Genomic DNA, 24,358 nt, shown 5'->3' with positions numbered 1-24,358 from the left:
CTGATAATACTGATAGTGACTCGTAGTTGAAGGCGGAGACGATAAAAATTGAAAGCACGTGTGATAAGCCTTGTATTGTACCGCTATCCGATCCCGGAGTGTGCCTGAGTCACGTGATATATCTTCCTATGCTTCGACGTATTATAGTTTTAGTTAGCTTCCTTATAATATGATCCAGGAGATCACTGCGAAGACACGTAGCTCTACAGTCTACATTTGATTTAGCCTGCAGGCTGTGCTACGGATATCTCGCAAGTCGTGGCGCTGATGGCGATCGTCTGGGCGTATAGTAGGGTATGTAAATGTGTATCGGAATTTCTAGCCGGGTAACGCATGTCAGGTTTTACTGCCATCTGCCAGCTTCAACATCCCCAAGGTTAGATATCAGACTTGGTCGGAACTGACGCTGCGAAGGGCAAGGGTTAGGCCGTTGCTGTACCTCATAGATAGCTTCAGTAAAGACCTCGGAACTGTCACATTTCTGTGCTCCCGATTTCTTACCTCGGAGTCAAGCCACCGAATTTCCACTTCCCGACCAACTTCCCACCCTTTATAATAACCCCTACGGCACGTCGCCTCCAATTCTATGGTAAGTTCCCCGAATTCGCCTCGCCCAGCTTCCGCCGTCCAATTGACCTCATCGAAAGGGCTCTGCATCGCTGGCTCGGTTCTCCCCCTCGATGCGCCCGGGAACAAGCACCCTTGTGCACGGAATACGTACTCAAGCTCCATTGACCCGGCCACTGCTGCCCACCGCCTGTCCGATACTCGCCCTCACTCGCTGCTCGCCCGCGACTCGTCGCACATCAGTGACAGTGGCTCCCCCCACTAGACAAGCCCCTCCCCCCCCTCCCTCTTCTTCTCCCTCTTTTCCTTCTTCTTCCTCCATCCCGCCTACTATTTCAGCATCTCGAATTGATCGTTCGATTGCATCCGTAACAAACCGTGCCGCTCTAGTTTCAAGACATTTTGCTACAACAGCTACCCCGCCATCTTCCACAATGTCCTACACCGTCCGCAAGATCGGCCAGCCTTACACCCTGGAGCACCGGGTGTACATTGAAAAGGATGGCCAGCCTGTTTCTCCCTTCCACGACATTCCTCTCTATGCCAATGCTGAGAAGACCGTCCTCAACATGATCGTTGAGATCCCCCGCTGGACCAACGCCAAGCAGGAGGTATGCGCATTGAAACCCCGCCATAACGGAACTCGTCGCCGTGGCAAAGTCGCAGGCCACTGATTGGAATTGCATAGATCTCCAAGGAGGAATTCCTCAACCCCATCAAGCAGGACACCAAGAAGGGCAAGCTTCGTTTCGTCCGCAACTGCTTCCCTCACAAGGGTTACCTCTGGAACTACGGTGCCTTCCCTCAGGTACGTGACAAGCGCTATATCCACGTTTAATGTCCAAGTATTGACGACTAACTTGGTTCTAGACTTGGGAGGACCCCAATGTTGTCCACCCCGAGACCAAAGCCAAGGGTGACAACGACCCTCTCGATGTCTGCGAAATTGGTGAGCTTGTCGGCTACCCCGGCCAGGTCAAGCAGGTCAAGGTCCTCGGCGTGATGGCTCTTCTCGATGAGGAAGAGACTGACTGGAAGGTCATCGTCATCGATGTCAACGACCCCCTTGCTCCTAAGCTCAACGACATTGAGGACGTTGAGCGCCACCTGCCCGGTCTCCTCCGTGCAACCAACGAGTGGTTCCGTATCTACAAGATCCCCGACGGAAAGCCAGAGAACCAGTTCGCTTTCTCCGGCGAGGCCAAGAACAAGAAGTAAGTCTTCCTGGATAATCCTGCAATATCACATCATCTAACGGGTGCAGGTACGCTGAGGAGGTCATCCACGAGTGTGCCGATGCCTGGGAGAAGCTTGTCAGCGGAAAGTCGGACCGTGGGGACATCAGCCTGTAAGTTTGATTTACTGAGAAGCAACAACACAATGCTAACATGAGCAGTGCCAACTCCACCCTTGGCAACTCTGACAGTGTCGACTCCTCTAAGCTTGCCAGCATTCCTCGCGGCGAGAACCTCCCCCCTGCTCCTATTGATGGCACCATTGACAAGTGGTTCTTCATCTCCGGTGCTGCTGTGTAAGTTAATGACGAGCAAAAATTATAAATGTTAGCTTTTGCACTAGCGGTTGAAATATAAAGTTTTACATCTGCTGGACATAATGCACTAGCCTTATATGCGCTGTGTAGTATTCTCCACCCTTCAAGTGCGTGGTATAAGGCACGGTACGAAAATCTACTTACTATTCGCATTTTCGGTAAATGTCAAAGCCAGCACTACCATAAACCTGGGTTTCATAATAGCATGTCTGAATTATTCACACGCCCTCTAAATACAAGATTTTACAATTATGTACATACTGCCGCAATAAAACCCATTTGGCTCTAGCGCTTTCATAGAAAGTAAAACATTCATTTGCATCTAAGATAAACCAGGTACCGAACAATAGATATACATGCACAATAACAATACATCGTCACCACTCATGTCTAAGTCCAAGTCCAATAGACAGACCTTCCTTTCCAAGTATTCTTCCTTAACCCTTCAAACTCTCCTCTCGCTCAATAGCCCTCCCCACCCGCGCAATCTCCTCGACCACATCCCCAATCTTCATTTGGCGTTTCCCAACCTCAAGCTTCACTTCCTTCCCGCCCTTGAATCCGACCGTTATCTCGGGCTCTTTTGTCGACGTCCGCGGCAGCTGTTCGACCTTAATGTCGATATGTGTGGGACTGCTAACGGGTGTTGTGGAGGGATTACGGATGAGAGAGAGGAGGAGGCGACAGGGGCGCGAGGAACGCGCGAAAGGGTTGAAAGTTGTCCGTAGAGACGTTATTGTCTGAAGAGGAATTGTCATTGTGTCAAGGTGTGCTTTGGATTTGCTGGCTGGCTGGCTGCTATGGTCTGATCTGGCTGGATTGCTGTTAGTTTGCGTTTGGCGATAAGGGGATGGATGGGCATACCGGTATGCAGGATTTGGCCGCTGGAGCAGTTCCGTGATATAATACAGACGTATTTGAGTTCGACCAGGGATAATGTGTCAATTGACCTTTGGCTTGCCTTGTTGTCTCGCGATACTCTAGCTTTTTGGCGGGAAAATCCGCGGACAAATTGCTGGTCGGTGCTCGTGTTTGCATTAACTGCAAACATTCGCCAGTGGGCTCAGGAACCGATGACGATGGCGGAGCGGAACTGGACACTTGAGTATTCCCGCCTCTAGCTGGAAGATCTCATCTCAATCTTTCCGTTCTGCTGTGTATTTCTTTTACTTCACTCGAGATGTGGTGCTAGCAGCCTTAGAAGATACTTTGTCATTATCCAATCACTTCTATCTACATAGTCTGCCAAACGCTGCAATGGTGTCCACTGTTTCCGCGCTTCAAGCCCGCCTGAAAGAGCTGTCTACTTCTGTCGCTCAAATACATCCGCTCGTCTCTCGACTGCACAATTTCACCACGGCCGTTGGTCAGGGGGACGATGCCCGCCTAGAGCTGGGAGCAGTAATACACTCTCGATTAAAGGACGCTGAGGATGAGCTGGAATTAATAAAGGACGACGTTGATGATCTGGAATCCACTACAGATAGCAGAAGGAGAGGTGCGGGCTTAGAGAAAGAGACGGAGAAGGAGCGGGTTATCGCGTTGGCTCGACGGTTGGCGAATGATTTGAAAAGGTTGGGTAACCTCCGCGATAATGCGATTCTACTCTGAGCATTTGTTGATACTCTGCTTAGGACGCGAGGCGACTTTCGCAATGCCCAATTACAAGCCAAGCGAAATGCTGAGCTTGCTAAGCGTAAGGAGCGAGAACTACTCTTCGCAAGGTCAGCGGGAGGGACTGAGAAACGAAATCCGGCAAAGGAGAAATTAACTCAGGAGGATATTGTCAAGAATGCTTCCAAAGATGTCACGGCAGCGTTAAGGCGGACACACCAGCTTATGCAGGCAGAGCTTTCCCGAAGTCAATTCGCCCAGGAAACTCTGGGTATGCTGTTTCATCTAGCTTCACAAGTCTCAGACTAACCATCTTGCAGAACAATCTGGCGCTGCCTTATCCTCTCTTTCGGAATCATATACTAATCTTAATACGCTGCTTTCATCGTCGCGCAACCTTGTCGGGTCTCTTCTCCGTTCACAGAAGTCAGATACCTGGTATTTGGAAACGGCATTCTACATCTTGGTTGGCACTATTTCATGGCTCGTGTTTCGGAGACTTCTATACGGACCTCTCTGGTGGATCGTGTGGATGCCTTTTAAACTCATTTTGCGGTCTGTTTTCGGTGTTGCAGGGGCAATAGGTGTTACGAGCAAGGCTGTCCAATCTTCCGTGGCCATTGGGACGGATGGAGTGGCTCAAGAAACACTGGCACTGAATCATATACCGGAAGCCAAGGCCCATGTTGTTGGTGATACTGTTCCCGATGATGTTCCGGGCACGGATGCGGCAGACCTGGACTGGGTAATGGATAAGATTGGCGAAATAGTTGAAGAAAACACCGACCAGGAAGGAGCGAATCTTGACGACTTCTCGCTAGAGGAGTTGCAAAGACAGGAGGATATGCCGTCTAATACAAAGAAGAGGATGTATGAGGCGACGGAAGTACTACAGAACCGGCGGGATGAATTATAGAAAGCACCACGGCATTGTAAATGAAACTCAACAGACTTGTAACATGATGACATGCATCTCAAGCTTTTCAGAATCTACCCATGAACGTGCACTCAATATTACAAGGGTAGACCACGTACCAAGTCTTAAGTGTTGTAGGGCTTGTTCCGTTTCGGCTTAATTGATCTCTTGGCAAACGCGTAGGTGGAGACGCGCTCTTTTGGCTCTTGCGACCTGAGCTTTCGAGCTTCACGAATCTCCGCGTTGTCACATCAATCAAGAGCCAATTTCAATAAGCAACTCACCTCGAAGTCGCATTATGGCGGCCAACTTTTTTAGTAATAAGGCTCGCGCAGCCGCCGCATTCAGCAGCTCAAAGCAAAAGCCCACAGAAGGAAAGGAGGAGCAATCGCGATTGCAACCATGGGTTGAAAAATAGTATGTTCTCACATCTAGCATCACTATCGGCGTCAGACTAGAACTGATTGTTTTAGCCGTCCGAAAACGTTAGATGATGTCGCTGCGCAGGACCACACGACTAAGGTGCTTCAGCGGACACTGCAAGCTTCTAATGTATGGCATTCCTTAGCAGACATGGGCAAGAACTAATCAGGCGGCTCTACAGCTCCCTCACATGCTCTTCTACGGCCCTCCAGGTACTGGAAAGACGTCTACAATCCTCGCCCTCGCCAAATCTCTCTTCGGCCCTGCCCTTTACCGTTCCCGAATCCTCGAACTAAACGCCTCCGACGAACGTGGAATCGGAATCGTCCGTGAAAAAGTAAAAGGCTTTGCCCGTGTCCAACTTAGCCATCCCACCGGGTTAGACGCCGAATATTTTGAAAAGTACCCTTGCCCTCCGTTCAAGATTATCATCCTGGACGAAGCAGACAGCATGACGCAGGATGCGCAATCCGCCCTACGTCGTACAATGGAGCAGTACAGTCGAATAACACGATTCTGTTTGGTCTGCAACTATGTCACTCGTATTATTGAGCCTCTTGCCAGTCGATGCAGCAAGTTCCGCTTCAAGCCGCTGGACAACTCAGCCGCTGGGGATAGGCTAGCGCAGATCGCGCAATTAGAAAAGTTATCGCTTGAGAATGGGGTTGTGGACAAGCTGATATCGTGCAGCGATGGCGATCTACGACGTGCTATTACATACTTACAGAGTGCGGCAAGGCTAGTAGGGGCGGCGAAGGCTGCAAAAGACGGGGATGAGGACGAGGAAATGAAAGATCAGGGGTCTGATATGATCACCGTCAGCACTATTGAGGAAATTGCCGGCGTTGTCCCTGAGAGTGTTCTGGATGGGCTAATCCAATCGCTGCAACCGAAGAGGATGGGTTCTCCGTATGAAGCAGTTTCGAAAGTGGTGACGGAGATTGTGGCGGATGGCTGGAGCGCAACGCAAATACTTTTACAGGTACTTCCTCCCAGCCTTTGCATTCTCTAATGCTGATTGTTACAGTTGTATCGACGAATGGTCTACAATGATGCTATACCCGATATTCAGAAGAACAAGATCGTACTGGTGTTCTCAGAAATGGATAAGCGGCTAGTGGACGGTGCTGACGAGCATCTATCTATTCTGGATGTTGCTTTAAAAATCTCTGGAATTCTCGGCGGAACTTGATTGCTCTGCGATGACATATACAGGAGACTTTTGTGCTGTTCTCACATCGCTCTTCTCAGCTACAGCGGATCCCTATGCAAAAACATCGGCGCTGGCTGTCAGGTTGGTACGGCCGAGTGGAACTTGGTGAAAGAAACCGCTGTCTCACAGGAACTATTTAAGGGGCCGGACTTGCTACGTAGCCTTTAATAACAGATCGAATGGAGTAATGACTGCATGCACTAATCTTCTAGCCATAATATCTCAGATACTAAGATAGGGTCGGTTATGGCAAATGATTGCTTGTCTCGCGTCTTGCGTCGCCGTGGAGCCCTAACTCCGCATTTTACTGTAACTTCGGACACAACCTTACCTATACTCTTGCTGACAGTAGAGTTTAGTGAATCGTACTAGGAGCAACATCAGGATAAGCTCGAAAAGACCCGTTAAGACAATGAAGGGTGTCGCGACTGGAGCTTAATCGGCTTAGGTAATGTTTGAATGGACAATCACCAAGCAGATGAATCTATTGATATTTGCAGAGCTGAAATGCTGAATAACATCTTAGTCAGTATGGCCGAGTGGTTAAGGCGCTAGACTGTATGATGCTCCTTCATATCCTTGATGTCATTCGACACTAAATAGCTAACTTTTCATAAGTGAACCCTTTGTTCAAAACATCTAGTTCTTTCGAGATCGTAGGTTCGAACCCTACTGCTGACGTCTCGTACTTTTTTTTACGCAGGAGAAATTAAACTAATCCGCCTCTTACTCCCTCTACGTCTTCATTCACTGGTTCAAATCGCTTTGGAGTAACTTCTACAGTAGACACGTATGTTTATTGTCTTCCGATTTCGTAGTGTTCTCAAGTAACTTGCAGCATAGTGGATCACGGATGGACCGCTAGTGCCCGCAAAGACGGCAAGCTCTCCGAACATGTACTCTCCCTGTTCTACCTAATACCTCTGCCCTGATCTCTACTTCTCTTGTACATATTTCTTCGACATTGAAAATTGGTTGAACGCCGACAATCATAGACGACCATCCAGCCCCTTCCTTAGTGCCTGGTTCCGCTCTGCGTACCTGTTCTGCTTCTCTGCCCTGCCATGGCGATGACGGTACCCCGCTACCTGACCGGCGATCCAGCTGGCATCAAGGAATTTCTAGACAAGTTTGATGTGAGTCCGGCGGTCTGAATGGATGAACCATTATACTTATTCGTATGTGTCTGGCAGGTATTCCTCTTCGACTGTGACGGTTAGTTACCCTCGCGTAATCCAATACTATATCCTCCGTCGAAGTACAATGTGAGATGCTGACATGCAGGATAACGCTCAGGTGTACTATGGTCCGGAGACCACCTCTTCCCAGGGACGGTTGAGACACTGGAGTTGCTGCGATCACGCGGTATGTGTATACACTTATACGTATACTTTCAGTCTAAGGTCAGATCCCGTTGCTGACTGGTGTTCTCAACTTTGGTAGGGAAACAAGTTGTATTTGTCACGAACAACAGTACAAAATCTCGGGCGGATTATAAAAGAAAATTAGAGACATTAGGGATCCCGGCGACCACGGTGAGTACTTGCCGCAATCCAAGCCCTATCTATAATGATATCTCTAACATGAAGGTCCAAATCCAAAGGAAGAGATCTTTTCTTCCTCATACAGCGCTTCGATCTACATCTCACGCATTCTTAATCTCCCCGCCAACAAACGCAAGGTCTTCGTCCTCGGCGAAACAGGCATAGAGCAAGAGCTTCGCTCGGAGAATGTCCCCTTCATCGGCGGCACAGACCCCTCCTACCGTCGCGACATCACAGCGGAAGACTACAAGCTCATCGCAGCAGGCGATGAATCCCTACTCGACCCAGAAGTCGGCGTTGTCCTCGTCGGGCTCGATTTCCACTTGAACTACCTGAAGCTCGCACTGGCATACCACTACATCCGGCGGGGAGCGGTGTTCCTAGCGACGAATATCGACTCGACGCTGCCAAACTCGGGGACGTTGTTCCCCGGTGCTGGAACAGTGAGTGCGCCACTGATTCTGATGGTGGGAAGGGATCCTGTTGCTTTGGGAAAGCCGAACCAGGCGATGATGGATGCGATTGAGGGGAAGTTTCAGCTTGATCGGGCGCGAGCTTGTATGGTGGGGGATCGTGCGAATACTGATATTCGATTTGGGCTCGAGGGGAATCTGGGAGGAACGTTGGGAGTCCTTACGGGGGTAAGTAGTAAAGAGGATTTCGTTGAGGGGGTTGTGAGGCCTAGTGCTTATTTAGATAAACTTTCGGATTTGTTGGAAGCCGCGGAGTGAGCATGAGTGACGCCATGGGTGTATATATTGTTGGTATAAACAGGATAGAATATAGGTCGCATAGAAAGGAATCGGCGATTTGAAAATGTGATTGTTCTTAACTTGTGGCTTCCCTGATGTACCCCTCGAGATTCCACAATGCCAAAACCGCATCAATGCAAGGCTGGCGAGACGGCTTAAAGAACGCGCCGAATTTCTGGAATCGAACGTGATAAGCCCGAATTTCCTCAAGCTCAGCCTGGGAAAGAAGTCGCGTTAGGTCAAAGATAGGGACTTTCCTATCAATGCCTGGAAGCGCGACGGATTCGGGAAAGTTGGCCGGTTCATAAGCATCACCAGCACCACTACCTGAACCGTCTCCGAGGACCAGGAAGACACCTGTCTCCAACCCATGGTGTACCTCCTTCCCTGCAAGGCCTTCTGTTATTAGCCCTTCGACAAGCGTCTTCCCGGAGTAAGGTTTCTGAACATCAAAAGACATCCACCTTGCATGTGACTTATTTTTCGAGTCCAATAAATCCGAGACATGTTTCAATTGCTTCAACGCCTCCCGACGTTTCACTCCGAGCACGAAATCAGGCATATCAGCTCGCCAGGCGAGGCGTTTTTGATGTTCTGCATTTAAAGGCCCCAGCGGAGGCTTCCACCTGTGAGGGATCAAGTTCGCGATGAAGTTTTTTTGCTTGGTTTTGCGTCGCTCTGCGTTTGTGATTGTTTGGAGGATATAATTGCGGTCGAGCATACGGAATTTGAGGTGTGGGCGGTTATCCTTGCCCTCTTTCTTAACCACATCGTCTTTGAGGAGACTGAGGGGCAGAATCCATAATTTATTGTCCTTGACCTTATTCTCGAGCCTTTTGGGGCGAGGCGTGTGTACTTGTGTGTTTGATTCGGCGTTGAAGTAGGAATCAGAAGCTGGCGCGGATATGGGATCTGGTTCTGGCGTTGACTCTCGTGCTGGCTCTTCTACGAGGCCCCATTCTGTCAGAAGTGCCCTGGGGATTCGAGTTCCTGTCACATTACACATGCGAACTGGCGAAGCGAGGGCTACCGCCCATGGGTTATTGCTGATCTCTGAGAGATCGTCCGGTGTTGGGAGGCGTTTCTTGCGGTGTCGGAGGGCGCGGCCGGGATTTGGGTTCGTTATGAGTGGCGACTGGGGAAGGAGTTGCGATAAGCGTTTAGTAGAGCCAGTTTTAGATGCATTGTCGTGGATTTTATTGGTGTTGTTTTTGTTGCCCTCTCCAGTGCTAGGTTCGGCGTTATAGCTGCTGTTTGAATGCACGCGACGAGAGAGAAAAGCCGGACTGGACGAGCAAGATGAGAGAAACAATTGATGAAATACCTGCAGCCGCCATTGAGCGTATGGCATTCGGCTGTGAAGGTGTTCCATGGTTGGCCGCCTGTCTCGACTGAAGCGCTTGAAGAGAGAAGTATCCTAGAGCGGAGGACTACGATTTTGAGTTTCCGCTCCGCAATCCAACTCTCAACTCCAACACTGCGGAGCTTCACCCATCAGTTTTGCTAACCTCATACCTTCTCCATCCCCTTCACCTCCTACTTCTCGTGTCGAAATGCATGCGGTCCGCTCATTACAACGACTATGTCGCCTCTACTCTCGCCCTTCCATGAGAAACTTCTCTAGCTCCATTCCAGCTCTTTCATCGGCGCAACCTCCGAGGGGCTGGACCCCGACGCCTTTTGTAACAGAGACAGTGGTAAGCATTTCTTCTACCATATCGGACTGATATATGGGAATTAATCAGTTATAGGGCGGTGGCTGGCACACATGTACGTGGTTTCCTCCATACAGTCGGGAACCTTCTAATATGAGATGATGCAGACGACATCTTCTCTAGACTCCTCAAGGTACATAACTTCCCCATGTGCCATAATGTATATCTAACAGGAAAAGGAACGAATCATATGCTTAAATGGCGAAGTTGACGAAACAATGTCCGCCTCCATCGTCGCCCAACTCCTCTTTCTCGAAGCCGACAATCCTCAGAAACCAATCCACCTCTATATCAACTCCCCTGGTGGTTCTGTCACGGCTGGTTCGCTCTCCTCACGACAATTACCCATAGTGGAACCAGGTTGGAAAACTGACATACGTTGATATCCTAGGCCTAGCAATTTATGACACAATGACCTATATTGCCTCCCCCGTCTCTACAATCTGCGTCGGTCAAGCCGCTTCCATGGGCTCCTTACTCCTCTGCGGCGGACAAGCCGGCCAGCGGTACTGCCTCCCGCACTCCTCGATTATGATCCACCAGCCATCCGGCGGATACTTTGGACAAGCCACCGACATCGCAATCCACGCGAAGGAGATCCTGCGCGTTCGGCACCAGCTGAACCAGATCTACAAGCGGCACTTGACAGGCAAGAAGGAATTATCACTGGATGAGATTGAGAAGTTGATGGAGCGGGATTACTTCATGGGCGCGAGGGAGGCGCTTGAGTTGGGCATCGTGGATGAGATTTTGGATCGTAGGGTTAAGACTGGACCTGATGGGGAAGGGAAAAAGGAGCAGTAGGTAGGGCTCTGGCTCATCAAGCAGGGGAGTTATTATACCCAGGACATTCTTTTCCGATGGTTCTGTTCAATATGTAATGTTAGAACAATGGTATGTACGACATGACAAATCTCAATGCTCACGAAGCTATGCTCGCACTATCTATAGAATACCCAATGCGAGATAAAAAAAAAAAAAAGCCCGAAACGCCTCTAATGTAGTGAAAATTGCATCCCATATTAGATCCAGTAGTAGGACCAAGTTTAGCCACCTATATGCATTCCACGCACGCAACGGAATAAAGTCAAGTGTGCCCCGAAGAAGCCAGCTAACATTAGCAGCTAGTAGCACGTTCGATGATGAAATAACGCAATGCGAATATCAGCCGCTCATGGTTAGCATTAAGACCAAAAGAAAAGAGACTCGTCCAGAAACAATTAAGTAGACCTCTCCTTTTGGGTAATCTCCGCAGTAAACATCTCTTCAACGGCCTTGATCCCGGCTTCCTCGGATTTCTTCGAATCAGCCCCATCCTCTCCGGCAACAGCCTGGTCAAGAGCCAGTTTCGTCTGGCCAAGAGCATAGATCTGCTCTTCGATCGTATCTTTCGTCACAAGACGGATAACCTCGACCTCACGCGTCTGACCAACACGATGAGCGCGGTTCTCAGCTTGCACGTCTTCCTGCGGGTTAAAGCTGGAGTCGAAGATGATGACCTTATTAGCGCAGGCAAGGTTGATCCCGGCGCCGCCAGCTTTAGTGGAGAGCAAAAAGACCGGGATGTCCGTGTTCTCATGGAAGGTGTCCATAATGGATTGGCGGTCTTCGACGCTGGTCGTTCCATCAAGACGAACAAACTTGAGATGTTGATTTTCGAGGACAACTTCAAGAATATCCATTGCCAAACGGAACTGGGAGAAGACAAGAACGCGGTCGCCGTTTTCTTTGAAGCGGCGAAGGAGTTCGCAGAGTTTGTCGACCTTTCCGGAATCCATCCACTCATTATTCTTGAGAGCGAATTTGCCAAGGGATTTGGGGTTTTCCACACAGAGTTGATGGCACTCAAAGTCATTGTAGGGTTGTAAATCTTCGTAGATGAGTTTTGGGTCGGATTCGGCCCATTTCTCTTCTTGCAGACAAGCTTTGGACATCTTGGTTAAAATTTTGTCGTTGTAGTGGCGTCGGTGAAGGAGTGGGTGAATGGCTGCTTGACGGAGTTTCATGAGGATGTTCGCGGACTTGTTGCCCGTCTTTTTGCCGGCTGCTCTGTCTTCCAAGAGCTTCTTTACTTCGTTCTTCTCATGTTCGTATATCTCCCGCTGGGCAGCGTTCATTTCACAGTACTCAACGCGCGAGATCTTTGCAGGCAAATCAATAACTTGGTGCTTCTTTCGCCGTAGAACGAACGGTTTCAGCATGGATTTTGCCCTTTCGATCCTCTGCGCAGAAAGCAGTGCGGAATGGGATTCATCAACCGTTTTTGCTTTGTTCGAGAATATGTACTGTAGATCATCCTTTCGCTCTTGAAAGACCTTAGGGAGGATAAACCCCAATAAGGAGGCAAGTTCTTGCAGGTTGTTCTGAAGCGGCGTTCCTGTCAGAAGAAGCCTGAAACGAGCACGGATCCTGATCAGCTTTTCGTACAGAACCGATGTGCTGCTCTTAAGCATGTGCCCTTCATCGTAGACACATGCGCAAAAGTCCATGTTGCGTAAGAAGTGCGCATCAACCTTGCCCTTTGCAATAGTATAGGTCGTTATAACGACATTGATGTCGTCTCTGTTTCCTTCGATCTGTTCCCGAATCTGGGCCCGCACATTTTGGTCGGCATAGTATGGCATCACGGACAGAGTGGGACAAAACTTTTGAAACTCTCGAAGCCAGTTCTCAATGGTTGATGACGGCACAACAACAAGATGCGGTCCTTTGATTCCTTTCTCATATAGGTGGGCCAGAAACGCTATCACCTGGCAGGTCTTTCCGAGACCCATATCATCGGCCAGAATGCAGCTTAGTTCATTCTCAAAAAGCAAAGACAGCCAGTTAATACCAACAATCTGATAATTCTTCATTTTGAGATCCTCAGCCATTATTCCAGGCTGCGAAATGAACCGAGCTTTTCGAGACCTTGACCCAGGACCATCACTATCTTCATCAGATGGTTGACTAGCGGGAGTTCCTATACCAGAGTCGTGAGATCCTGAAGGCTCCATCGAAACTAGGTCCAGTTCACCCTCTCGCTTGCCAAATATGTCAACTCCCCATTTCTTCATCTCGGTCGCAACCGGCTTTCCTAGCGCCTCGCATCGAGCGACTAACGAATCCACGGCTTCGTAGCCTACCCACATATCAAGACATTTGTCAACGATACGGTCTCCGACCGGCTTGGGTGCCTTGCGTTTCCTTCCAGTCTTGGTTGCAGTTTGTTCGGTTTCCGGAGCAGGAATCACGCGGACTTCATCAAGGGATGAGAATGGCCGCCTTGCAATTATGTACTCAGCAAGGTCCTCAGTAATCGCGGCTAGGTCCGCAAGAGCCGGTGCGGTGCATCCGTTAAAGAAACCAAGAACTTTCGTCTCCAGATCCGCGCCATCTTGCGCATCAAATGCAGAGTCAGAATCATCGGAGGTCACAAGAGGAGCCTCAGGAGACTCTGATCGTGTAGGTGAAGGGCGCCTGCGCCCTTGGACCAGCCGACCGAAGCTCTTCTTTGGAGGTGTTTCGTTCTGAGTGGGGCTTGACGGTATCGGGGACACCCGGGTTTTTGGTCCTCGAATCAACCGTTTCCGCGGTCTTGAATCCTCTTCTGGCTGCTTTTGTAATGTACTTTTCGGCAGGTTTGGTGCCGTCCATTTATCCTGGATTCTCCCCCGGGCCTTGATATTTTGCTTCGCTGGGGCCACTGGCGACGTCTTCTTAATCGTGCTTAGCTCATCCTCTGAAGAGTCAGCATGGCCATTTTGATCCTCGGTGCTGGCTAGGCATTCTAGAGCATCTTCATAACTTCCTTTCTTTGCTAGAAGAGCCTGCACGCAGTCGTGTACTGATTTTCGCGGGAGAACCTTTAACATTCTCTCCACTTTTATCCGTACTTGATAGTCATCAATATCCTGCAACGACAATGATTGTGTGTCGACCGGTTGAGCGCGTGAAGGTCCCTCCTGGCGAACCCTTTTGACGGCGACGCCCTTTGGGGTAGGATCCATCTGCGAGGCGGCGCGCTTGGTGCTCGAAGGATCGTAGATAGCAGAAGAAGTGATCTCTTTGAATCTGTCAATCGCTGTGCTCTTTTCCGGGTTTCTTGACGTGAACGTAGCGGGCTTTATGTCTGTGCTCATCTGGATATCGTCATCTGAGGAGCCTCCTCGATAAGTTGGACCATCGTCTTCTAGATCAATCAATGGCGCACGCTTCGCGGGAGGGCAAAATCGCGTACCGCTGGGCGCCATCAAGCTGGAAAGGCGACCAGGCCCGGCTGGGGAAGGGCGTGAAGGGGATGAAGCGGGTCTTAGAGGAGAAGAAGCTGCAACCTGCACGACAGAACTGCCTTTTGATGTATAAGGAACATCCACAATTTGCGTAGGTTGAGTCAGTCGCTGCGAGGAGGGTGTCATTGATTGTGTTGCAAGCAATGTGTTCTGCGCAGGATTCACAGGGAGTGTGGCGATCGTCTCATATTCCCCATCTTCGTCCATGCCTCCAGGAGTGCTGTGAACGATTTTTCTGTTACTGACAGGGGTGTCAGGAACAGTGTCGTCCATCATGGGCGAGTAAGGAGTGCAAGTGAAATTAAGTGAATCTGTACTTATTACCTGTTCCACTCCTAGAGTTCGTTTTGAAAGAGAGCATCAAGCTCGTTTCTCCAAGGGCGATTTTTTTGCGGAGACAAACCGCGGAGTCGGACGCGACCATGTCACGTGAATGCGCGCTTCAATTAAGACCACCTGGGCAGGCAAGAGGGAAGAGGCAATACTGGACAAAACCAGGCTTGAATTAGTCCTTCTGTTCTCAGCTGGAAGATTTTTCATTAAGATGTTCTTTTGGCAAGCTGATGGTCGAGTATGGCTCCTGATCTCTCAAGCAGAGAATGTCTCTATATTAGGCAATGCATATCATTATCGGCAGGATGAAGAATCATCGCGTTCGCTGTTGAGCACCAGCTGCAATGGATGTCATAGTATCAGTAGAGAGCAATAAAGTTAGTTTACTTGCAATGGAGAAAGAATAGAAATTTCTAATAGCTAATAAACTTTACGTGATGTTTTTGTAGGACTCGAAGCACAAGTGTATACAATTATTCCATCGGCAAAATCATTAGTAATCTCCCAGAGCTCTGGTGATGTAGTGAGTGCAATACAACTCCATTCCCTCTTATCTTAGTTCTTGACTCTCCTTTCCACCCTACTTGTAGGCTTACATTCATATCTGACAGCATTGTCTCTTATATCTACGTGCTAATCTTCTCCAGGTTACTACAAGATACAATCAGCTCCGGCACGAAAAGAACTGGATGCCCCTGAGGATGGTTCTTCGAGACAAGCAGAATCTTGCACTCTCTTGTCAGCAGAGGCTCTCACTGTTGTCCTTATTTGCACGGGCTTTTGACATATAACTCGGAAGCGCTTACTCGAACCCAAGGCCACGGGCTGTGAAATGCAAGGCGTCGATGTGGCGCTCCGGCCCGGGAAGGATCCGATTTAGCCGTCGTATGATGGCACTCACTATGGACTATGAGAAGATGTCTCGTGGATGTCCTTCTTGGAGCGTCTACGGGTTCTGGTTTCAACAGTCTTGATTTCATACTCGATTTCGATTGACAGTGATTATGGCCTACATCTACAACATTCACGTGGAGCCCACCTCATCACTGAACAGTGAGCAAAAAGAGTCAGCTAAATCGAATGGGCCATTTGCCGGGGGCCATGCTCTCTTTGCTGTGTGCTCGTGCGGCCGCATGACATCCATGTCGTTTCTCTGGCCAGCCGAGAGGGTAATAGAACTGTTCTAGGATTAATGGGATGGTTGTGGGTCCATGATCCTTGCAGTGTGAGTCTGGGCGTTGTGAGCTGGGGAATAGTGTTGACCCGGGGGGACTTAAGACTTAAATTCCTTCTTTTTGGCTCATTTTTCTCTTGGCTTGTTTAAGCCAAGACTGGCTTCAACATACAGGGAACTGGGGAAATGGAGCAACTTTTCGGCGGAACCCGCTTGTCGACATGCGGTTGGCTGGCAGATGCCTCTTAATGAAAGCTCTGGAGGTTGCAAAGCACAAGCCGGTTGCTGCCATGCAATCCTCTCACGGTTGGCGTTCACGCACAGCTTTCCATGCAATACTCTAGGCTTTCATAAATAGTCATGGAACCGCTCAACTATCCACTGCCCCTATTTTCTCTACGGCCGCATTCATAAGAATTGGTATGGAAAAAAAAAAGCACTATTGATTAGGCTTCATCATGAAGTTCCCTAAGATCTACAACAGTACTTCGTGGCTTTCATCGCCACAGTTGGCGGGATGCTCTTTGGTTTCGATATCTCGTCCATGTCAGCAATCATCGGTACTGATCAATACAATGACTACTTCGACAACCCCTCTGGACTTCGTCAGGGCGCTATCGACTCTTCCCTCGCTGCTGGATCTGTAGTCGGTTCCGCCATTGCAGGTTATGTCTCCGACAAGATTGGTCGCCGCGACTCAATTGCGTTCGCTTGTATATGGTGGCTTGTCGGGACTGCTGTCCAAACCGCGAACAACGGTTTTGGGTCCTTGATTGCAGGTCGGGTTTTAAATGGAGTCTGCGTTGGAATTACCAGTTCACAAATACATGTCTATCTTGCAGAAATCGCCAAAAAGGAAAAGCGTGGACAGCCGATCGTCAGTCAGCAGTTGGCCATTGGTAAGGCTTTGGTCTACCATCAATGAATCCGCTCTTCAATTAACTAAAGCTGCTACAGAATGGGGTATTCTGATCATGTACTTTGTCGGATATGGATGCAGCTTCATTCCCGGTACCGCCTCTTTCCGGACCGCCTGAGGAATTCAATTTGTGCCCTGCGTCTTTCTCATAGTTGGCCTGCCATTCCTTCCGCGATCTCCCAGATGGCTCGCGAAGGTCGACCGCACCGAGGAAGCTATTGCGACTTTGGCCAACATCCAGGCCGACGGCAATCGTGATGACCCGCTTGTCGTTGCCGAGTGGGAGGAGATCACGATGGTGCTACAGGCAGAGCGCAACGCGCTACCAGGGTGGCGCAAGTTCGTCTACAATGTATGGCTATCTAGGTTGATTATCTGAATAGAGCGTGTTAACACGATGGCAGGGCATGTGGAAGCGCACCCTCGCTGGCTTTACAGTGCAAATGTGGCAGCAGAACTCCGGCGCTAATGTGATGACCTATGTAAGATCTTCCTTGACAGTACTGACATCCAAAATCTAACCTGGCGCAGTATGTCGTGTACATCTTCATGATGGCCAATTTAACCGGCAACATCAACCTCATCTCCTCTGGTATACAGTACGCGCTCTTCATCATCTTCACGACCTTCATCTTCTTCTACATCGACAAAACCGGTCGTCGTCCGCTCCTGATCTATGGTGCTCTCATTATGGCACTCTGCCATTTTGTCGTTGGCGGCATTCTTTCCTCTGGCGAGTACGTCCCCGGCGGTGTTGACGGCAATGGAAATGTGTTGATCCGAGTAACGGGCCAAAGTCTCACACCGTTATCGCGTTCTCCTACCTCCTGATCATCTTCTACGCTCTAACCCTCGCCCCTGTCTGCTGGGTCTACGCCACAGAAGTGTGGTCCCTAGAAACCCGTGCTACAGGCATGGGTATTGCTGCGATTGGTAATTGGCTCTTCAACTTCGCTCTAGGTCTCTACATTCCGCTAGGATTCCAGAACATCACCTGGAAGATGTTCATCGTTTTCGGTGCCATGTGTGTCCTCGCAGCTATTCATTTCTTCTTCACCTACCCCGAGACCTGTGGCAAGACCCTTGAGGAGATCGAGGAGATGTTTGCGCCTGGAGGACCGAAGCCTTGGCATACGAAGCCTGGTGGCTCGAAAGTTGACGCGCACATTGATGCGGTCCGCGCACACAGCAAGCACATTAATTATGACACAATGGAGGCCAAGGCCGGAGCTGAGGTGAATGAAAAGGTTGGCTGAGCTGGATATACTTGGATATACGCGTGACAGCAGGCAAGAGTGGACCGATAACAGGGTCGCCCTAACAATTATCTAGTCATATTGTTCACTAACTCATGTCACTTGTGGTGCATCATAGCATACCCAGTATGTTCTACTCTTCAAACGTTCTTCTAAGTGGTTAGCTGTAGCAGTGGCATGCTATACACGCATTTGGTTTCCCAGCAACCACAAATTCGGTGCATATGCGGCACCTATGTTGCTGCCATCAGTATTGTAACACCAGAAATAAGTTGTGGAAGTGTTCGAATGTCTGAAAAGGGATAATATATGAAGTGCCACCACCCAGAAACCAACATGTGCAAGCCCTCGCATACATGACTTTTCTAAGTCTAAAGGAAATGGGAACGATATTTGCTACCTTTGCTATTCGTCTTGGGATAATGCTTTTGAGTTATATGTAACAATAAAGACATGGCCTACATTCGACGTCTGTGGTGTGCTGGATGAGGACACTGGGGATATAATTACTGGTATCAGTTCCCCATTATACATCTGCATAAAAACACGCCGGAAGCCACTAAAGAGACTATTTAACTCAGCCATTCCTGAACACGGATAGTGACTAAATAATGGTAAGCTGTGGCTAGAAGGTGGTACCTACATTGCTCTTGAAATTTATTAGACCTTCTCACCTAGTGTACTCGTAATCTACACCTTTAATACAGCAATCACCATCAGTTCAATTTATTTGCGAACAAATTAGCTTCTTTTGGTCACTGTGTCTGTTCCCTTGTGACTGTCTGATACTTTATCAAAAGCTTTTCTAGATCCTCCCGACAGATTTTCTAGTCACTAACATTCATGATTTTGCTTCTCTCTCTGAGCAGGATCTGGGAAATATCACACAGCGTGCTACGCCTCAGGGACGTGGGGAGTAGCTGTGACCATAGCTGACGGCGAAGTTGGCGTTGACATTCAGTCGCTGTTCAATCCCGTCTTCTCGGTCCCTTCTCCTCTCTTTACCTTTGCCGGCGCATATATTCACAATCGAGCCGTCACTCAAAATCTCATAACACGTTTCCTTGAGGAGCGGATTGCTATATTCGATCAGACTATTTGTGGGCCTAGAACTCAGATACCAAACAACCACCTGGTGCCATAGGTTAATTACTCTCCTGGAACATGGCCAGGGGAAAGAGCCATGCCGACGCTCGTACATCTCTATCAGCATGAGCAACTTGATCAATATATGGCGGGAGAATTGTATGAGAATAACTTTAACACTTGCAATGGAGGTAAGTGCAACAACTAAGTCTTACTCTGCCAGGGGCCCATACCGAGAGCGCCAGAGATGCCCTCAATCCAAATACTGCAAAATACGTCTTTGTGAAGGGAAAAAATATCGCCAAGATTTTGCGGCAATGATAGAGTCTAAGTATGAGGATAGATACTGGAAGTCGGCCGGAATTCCCAGCATTTCGCCGACTAGAACGGGACGATTCTGGCTACGGCTATGTTGATCGTCATGGTGAGGCTTATCTTGTCGTCAATTGAGGTGCTAAAGAAGAGGATAAGGCGGTAGTTCGGTTGGTGTACATCAGAATATTCAGTGCTAAAAGATTAAGAGGCGTTAAAGAATATACCGATGAACCCATACGGGCAGTTGCCAAGGTGGAGTTGCGCGATTGAGGCGAAGTGTCTGCAGGTAATTTCGTCTCTGAAGGCATGGTAAGCATTTATGCTGGTAGAAAATACCAGATAAATGGTTAACGCGGTCAGATAAATGAGAGAAAGCTGTGGAGGTGCTGTGCTGTGCTTTAACAACAGTAGGCTACTAGACATTCGAATGGGCGTCCTGTATATGAGGCAGGATACGGTTTGGTCTAGTTAACCGGGCCACGAACATTATTTTTATTGCACCTGTTCTCTACATATTGTACTTATCAGTTTATCTGCTATTCAACTATATTTAAGCCACATTTGACAATACAATGTCATACTCGTAGCATTAGTGCACAAAGCACCCTAGGCCCAGCCCTATAAAGCCTAATTCAGTTAGACTGCCAAGAGTACCTACCGTCACCTTCATCCGCAGCCTGGACCTTTTCTCCACATTCTTGGGACTTGAACAACAACACTCAAGCGTCAGAAGCTTTGGAACTGACCAAAATTGCTCTTTCATCAAACTCAGTGCGGGAACTTCCTCTGTACTGCCGCATAACATTGCGTTAAGCGATCGACTTAACTGCTGTTCTTCTGGAGTTCACCTGCATCCAGGCATCACAGCCCAGCTCTTATTGCTAGGTAGTTCCTTTCTCCAATACCAGCGGGCATTCTGGAACAGTGCCCTACTACATGTCATGGCCACCCGGCGACCCGGAAAATCATACGCAGATGCCGCTGTCCCTGGCTCTACGCCGGGCGAGACGCCCTCAGAACTAAGCTCCGATACTTCGCCTGCTGTGCCGATGTGAGTGTTCTACTAACTACACCTTAAACCCTACCTACTCCTAATGCTACATCGCTAGGCATGCTAGCTAACAAGTATCCAGGCATGTAATCTACAAACTGATTGGCTTTACTATCGCCATGATCACGACGCCCGTGGGAATGTATTTCGTCTCAGTGACGTTTGGGGGTACGTTTGATTCTCCTTCATCTCTTCTCCGTCCCCTCTTTCGTCTCCCAAGGGACAACCGAATGAATGCATTTGCTTGCGCTGACGATGCATACTAAAAGCGAGCACTACTGTTGCTGGGATTATTGCGGCCGTCATGGCGAATATCATCCTGTTTCTGTATATCTATGTTGCGTGGCAGGAGGATAAGGAGGAGAGGGAAGCGGACGCGGCGAGAAGGAAGGGGGCGAAGGCTCAGTAAGTTTCTCAGTGTATGGGTGTTATTAGGTATCCATATTATTCGACATTTAGAGTTTGCTATGTTACCTGTAAGGTGAGAATACCTCTTTTTTGTGAATGGGCTCTAGGATATACGTAGGGCTATTGTTTTCAGGTAGAGAATTGCTTTATACAGCGGTCCGAATGTTAAAGTAGCCATTAATGGCTAGGTCCCAAGGTAGTAATATGTCCAGTCCATGTTGAATAACTGCGCCTGGAAATGCATCGCAATCTTGCACAGGAATCGAAAAAGCAAAAAAAAAAAAAACCCGACGAGGACGTTATTCAGGGTCTCCGCCTAACGAACTCTTCCAGATCTCCCTTTGTCGCGACTCCGAGCACAAACTTCCTCTCTGCGTCTGTCACTACAGCAAACTCCCTCTTCTCTCCATTCGTTCCCTCCCCGCTCTCAAAAAACTTCTCCAGTTCCTCAAGCGGCGTTTCCATTGTAATAACCTGATATGTGCCCCGCTTCCTGTTGAACCTCTGCATAGCTGCCGAAACTGTATCCGATTCCTTTACCTTCCCTGCCGCAAGCAGTTCCTTGAGTCGCGGGATGCTGAGGTATCCGAGCAGAGAGCGGTGCGCGGAGGAGGTAACAGTGAGGTGTGTGTAGTCACGTTCGAAGGCGGCCAGCAGCGCAGCAGAGATGGGAGTGCTAGGGGAAACGGAGAGGGCGGGGGGTGGATCTAGGTCCTCGACTGTGGCCTTTGGCGATAGAGTTTGCGTTAGCTGGGTCGTTTGAAGTGAGGCCTATAGCAGAAAGTGACTCACTCCGCGATATTTGTCAGCCCATAATGATTGTGGAATTGGATTTCCTGTGCTTGCGTCGAGCTTTTCGCGGACGAAGGCTTCGCTGGCGTTCATGTAGGAGGCCATTTTTGTTGGTACTGAGGAGGGGTAAGAGGGGCTGAGGATGCAGGTTTAGTGGCTAAATGATGGATGATTCCCAAATGCTAGAATATCGAGTCCTGATGAGAAGTCGCAGATATATGTTCTGGCTGTGAATGATGGGTTCGAGCCGTACACAAATAGTTATTGAGTACCGGCGTTGAGGGTGAAAGGAAATTCAGGGCCGAGCTCGAAGCTACAGTGACACCGACCCACTACCCGATCGGGACGGGAGCAAGAGTCCGGGTCACATGTTCCTCTCTACGTCATCCGGGAACCAACACTCCGTGCTGTAGGTTAGTGCTTATCTTCGCGCTGTGTCCTCATTTTCTCCTGGTATTTCTTCTCAGAATCATCGAGCCTTGCAGAGAGCTGAGCAAGTCAAACCTTGTACACTGTATAGATTGGTTGATAAGGTCAGCAAGTGGCATTTTATCTTGTCAATCAGCCCTACAGCAGTGGAGACGATTGGCGTTGAGGTCCACTATTGGCGACTACAGTTTCAATACCAATAGACAACGCTGAGAACCGGCTGCTTTCTCAGTGCAAAATATCTGAATCAAATACGGCTGACTGATCTCTAGACTGATAGAGCCGTCACGATGTTTCCACCGCAGGATGTCATGTCTGGTGCCTTTTCCGCCCAGCGTCAGTGGAGCCAAAACCAACAGACTCTGGGTACTGGGCCGACTAGACGAGAGCCATTCCCTGCCTGGAGCGTGGTCGAAGACACCAAAAAAAAGGCCAATGCGATAAGCAAGGAAGCTGCGCGGGAATTTGAGATTGCCAGTCAAAAAGCGCAGTCCAAGACTGGAAAGATCGAGCCTTGGTCCGCGAAGTACTATGCGGCCTGTACTTTTGGTGGCCTGTTGGCTTGTGTAAGGTGGACTAATCGCTTTAATCCTGACGAAATTGACCGTTAAATAGGGCTTAACACACACTGCTGTGACTCCGTTGGACCTTATCAAATGCCGGCGCCAGGTCGACTCGGCGCTGTATAAGAGCAATATGGATGCATTCAGGAAGATTCGGGCCGCCGAAGGTCTGAGAGGCGTATTCACCGGCTGGAGTCCTACGTTTTTTGGCTACAGCGTAAGCTGGTACCACCAGCGCTCAACAAGCAGTTGATGCTAACTGGGAAAAGGCCCAAGGAGCGTTCAAGTACGGAGGCTACGAGTATTTCAAGAAGTTCTATAGTGACCTTGTCGGGGTTGAAAATGCCGCCCGCTATAAGACGCCTTTGTACTTGGCAGCGAGTGCTTCAGCAGAGCTGATTGCCGACGTTGCACTCTGTCCCTTTGAGGCAGTCAAAGTGCGCACGCAGACGACCATTCCGCCCGAGTTCCGCTCCACGTTTGGCGGGATCTCTGCTGTTGTCGCAAAAGAAGGGACAGCTGGGTAAGCAGGCGCTTATGCTGCCTTAACCTGATACTAATAGGGCCAGACTATACAAGGGTTTGTATCCGCTCTGGGGCCGACAGATCCCCTATACCATGATGAAATTCGCTTCTTTTGAAAATATTGTCGAGGCCATTTACCACTACCTCCCGGGCCAAAAGTCAGACTACAACAAAGGCGCGCAGACTGCTGTCGCATTCACTGGAGGATATCTTGCCGGTATTCTGTGTGCGATCGTCTCTCATCCTGCGGATGTTATGGTGAGTAAGTTGAACGCAAATCGCCTGCCTGGTGAGGCCTTTGGTGCCGCCACAGGCAGGATTTACAAGGAAATCGGCTTTATGGGTCTATGGAACGGCCTCCCCGTCAGGATCATCATGATCGGAACATTGGTGAGTTCATATACAGTTATTCCTAGGCCGATGCTAACTCTACTCCGTACTGTAGACCGGTCTGCAATGGATGATGTATGTATTTCCTTGCTCGACTTCCAACCTATCCGAAGCGGAATCGGAGCTTTCAGGCGGCATGTACTGACTTAGGTTGACAGTTACGATTCGTTCAAGATATTCATGGGCCTGCCAACCACAGGAGGTGGTCCAGCGAAGGAGCAGAAGTAGATGATGGTAAACTGGTTCTTAGGGCCAGGGTAATATCAGATTGTCTAGGTAGGATTGCAGTGAAACAAACTATGTAGTAGGAAGATCGTTATTTATTTCATCTGTGTCAACTCATTGTATTCGAAGCTATTGTGACATTTGAAGCTCTGGCAGTCTTAAGAATAAGTCAATGGTTAGTGATTTGAGGGATAACCATTGCTCACTATCAGGCAAAAAGTTAGTCACTACTAGTTACTTTATCTTATCAGCTCGGCTTCGTATGCCTCTGATATATATCTTGGTCTTCCCAAATCAACGTCATCAGTCGTCCCACTAGTTCGCA

At 49.1% G+C, this 24,358-nt stretch overlaps 10 protein-coding genes across 10 annotated transcripts, besides 1 other annotated feature; 7 read left to right on the top strand and 3 right to left on the bottom strand.

The window, feature by feature from the left end:
• Window positions 1-24,358: part of a sequence feature (contig 1.51 915..1114266(-1)) that runs on past both edges of the window.
• ipp1 (inorganic diphosphatase IPP1) lies at window positions 904-2,158 on the top strand. Its single transcript, XM_655480.2, has 5 exons — window positions 904-1,178; window positions 1,256-1,375; window positions 1,438-1,781; window positions 1,832-1,915; window positions 1,964-2,158. Exons 1-5 carry the CDS (start codon window positions 1,002-1,004, stop codon window positions 2,100-2,102), a joined length of 864 nt encoding a protein of 287 aa, XP_660572.2. The 5' UTR covers window positions 904-1,001; the 3' UTR covers window positions 2,103-2,158.
• Window positions 4,916-6,264, top strand: ANIA_02969 (replication factor C subunit 2; the record flags this gene model as incomplete). Its single annotated transcript, XM_050612575.1, has 4 exons — window positions 4,916-5,066; window positions 5,123-5,201; window positions 5,254-6,054; window positions 6,100-6,264. The coding sequence occupies exons 1-4, from the start codon at window positions 4,948-4,950 to the stop codon at window positions 6,262-6,264; spliced, it is 1,164 nt and encodes a 387-aa protein (XP_050468484.1). The 5' UTR covers window positions 4,916-4,947.
• On the top strand, window positions 7,219-8,560 carry ANIA_02970 (4-nitrophenylphosphatase; the record flags this gene model as incomplete). The annotated part of the gene is made up of 5 exons (XM_050612574.1): window positions 7,219-7,421; window positions 7,479-7,500; window positions 7,582-7,650; window positions 7,729-7,820; window positions 7,889-8,560. The coding sequence occupies exons 1-5, from the start codon at window positions 7,350-7,352 to the stop codon at window positions 8,558-8,560; spliced, it is 927 nt and encodes a 308-aa protein (XP_050468483.1). The 5' UTR covers window positions 7,219-7,349.
• ANIA_02971 (uncharacterized protein) lies at window positions 8,658-9,953 on the bottom strand (the record flags this gene model as incomplete). Its single annotated transcript, XM_655483.1, has 1 exon — window positions 8,658-9,953. The coding sequence occupies one exon, from the start codon at window positions 9,951-9,953 to the stop codon at window positions 8,658-8,660; it is 1,296 nt and encodes a 431-aa protein (XP_660575.1).
• On the top strand, window positions 10,708-11,266 carry ANIA_02972 (uncharacterized protein; the record flags this gene model as incomplete). The annotated part of the gene is made up of 2 exons (XM_655484.1): window positions 10,708-11,096; window positions 11,248-11,266. The coding sequence occupies 2 exons, from the start codon at window positions 10,708-10,710 to the stop codon at window positions 11,264-11,266; spliced, it is 408 nt and encodes a 135-aa protein (XP_660576.1).
• On the bottom strand, window positions 11,517-14,840 carry ANIA_02973 (DEAD/DEAH box helicase; the record flags this gene model as incomplete). The annotated part of the gene is made up of 1 exon (XM_655485.1): window positions 11,517-14,840. The coding sequence occupies one exon, from the start codon at window positions 14,838-14,840 to the stop codon at window positions 11,517-11,519; it is 3,324 nt and encodes a 1,107-aa protein (XP_660577.1).
• ANIA_02974 (uncharacterized protein) lies at window positions 16,296-18,249 on the top strand (the record flags this gene model as incomplete). The annotated part of the gene is made up of 6 exons (XM_655486.1): window positions 16,296-16,380; window positions 16,584-16,973; window positions 17,146-17,345; window positions 17,398-17,475; window positions 17,525-17,746; window positions 17,791-18,249. 6 exons carry the CDS (start codon window positions 16,296-16,298, stop codon window positions 18,247-18,249), a joined length of 1,434 nt encoding a protein of 477 aa, XP_660578.1.
• On the top strand, window positions 20,592-21,110 carry ANIA_02975 (protein vma21; the record flags this gene model as incomplete). Its single annotated transcript, XM_655487.2, has 3 exons — window positions 20,592-20,701; window positions 20,784-20,869; window positions 20,971-21,110. 3 exons carry the CDS (start codon window positions 20,592-20,594, stop codon window positions 21,108-21,110), a joined length of 336 nt encoding a protein of 111 aa, XP_660579.2.
• Window positions 21,413-22,006, bottom strand: ANIA_02976 (putative cystathionine beta-synthase (beta-thionase); the record flags this gene model as incomplete). The annotated part of the gene is made up of 2 exons (XM_655488.1): window positions 21,413-21,859; window positions 21,902-22,006. 2 exons carry the CDS (start codon window positions 22,004-22,006, stop codon window positions 21,413-21,415), a joined length of 552 nt encoding a protein of 183 aa, XP_660580.1.
• On the top strand, window positions 22,354-24,309 carry ANIA_02977 (putative mitochondrial phosphate carrier protein). The gene is made up of 7 exons (XM_050612573.1): window positions 22,354-22,434; window positions 22,603-22,896; window positions 22,946-23,110; window positions 23,163-23,416; window positions 23,463-23,808; window positions 23,864-23,883; window positions 23,967-24,309. The coding sequence occupies exons 2-7, from the start codon at window positions 22,621-22,623 to the stop codon at window positions 24,034-24,036; spliced, it is 1,131 nt and encodes a 376-aa protein (XP_050468482.1). The 5' UTR covers window positions 22,354-22,434; window positions 22,603-22,620; the 3' UTR covers window positions 24,037-24,309.

This window comes from Aspergillus nidulans, chromosome VI, assembly GCF_000011425.1.
Source record: "Aspergillus nidulans FGSC A4 chromosome VI".
Taxonomy (NCBI): Eukaryota; Fungi; Ascomycota; class Eurotiomycetes; order Eurotiales; family Aspergillaceae; genus Aspergillus; species Aspergillus nidulans.
This window is presented reverse-complemented; position numbering and strand designations above follow the sequence as displayed.

Coding starts and splice junctions, on each gene's coding strand:
- ipp1 (XM_655480.2), top strand. CDS start 1,002: ATGTCCTACACCGTCCGCAAGATCGGCCAGCCTTACACCCTGGAGCAC. Junction 1,179..1,255: donor GGACCAACGCCAAGCAGGAG/GTATGCGCATTG, acceptor GGAATTGCATAG/ATCTCCAAGGAGGAATTCCT. Junction 1,916..1,963: donor GACCGTGGGGACATCAGCCT/GTAAGTTTGATT, acceptor TAACATGAGCAG/TGCCAACTCCACCCTTGGCA.
- ANIA_02977 (XM_050612573.1), top strand. CDS start 22,621: ATGTTTCCACCGCAGGATGTCATGTCTGGTGCCTTTTCCGCCCAGCGT. Junction 22,897..22,945: donor TTGGTGGCCTGTTGGCTTGT/GTAAGGTGGACT, acceptor ACCGTTAAATAG/GGCTTAACACACACTGCTGT. Junction 23,809..23,863: donor TCATCATGATCGGAACATTG/GTGAGTTCATAT, acceptor TCCGTACTGTAG/ACCGGTCTGCAATGGATGAT.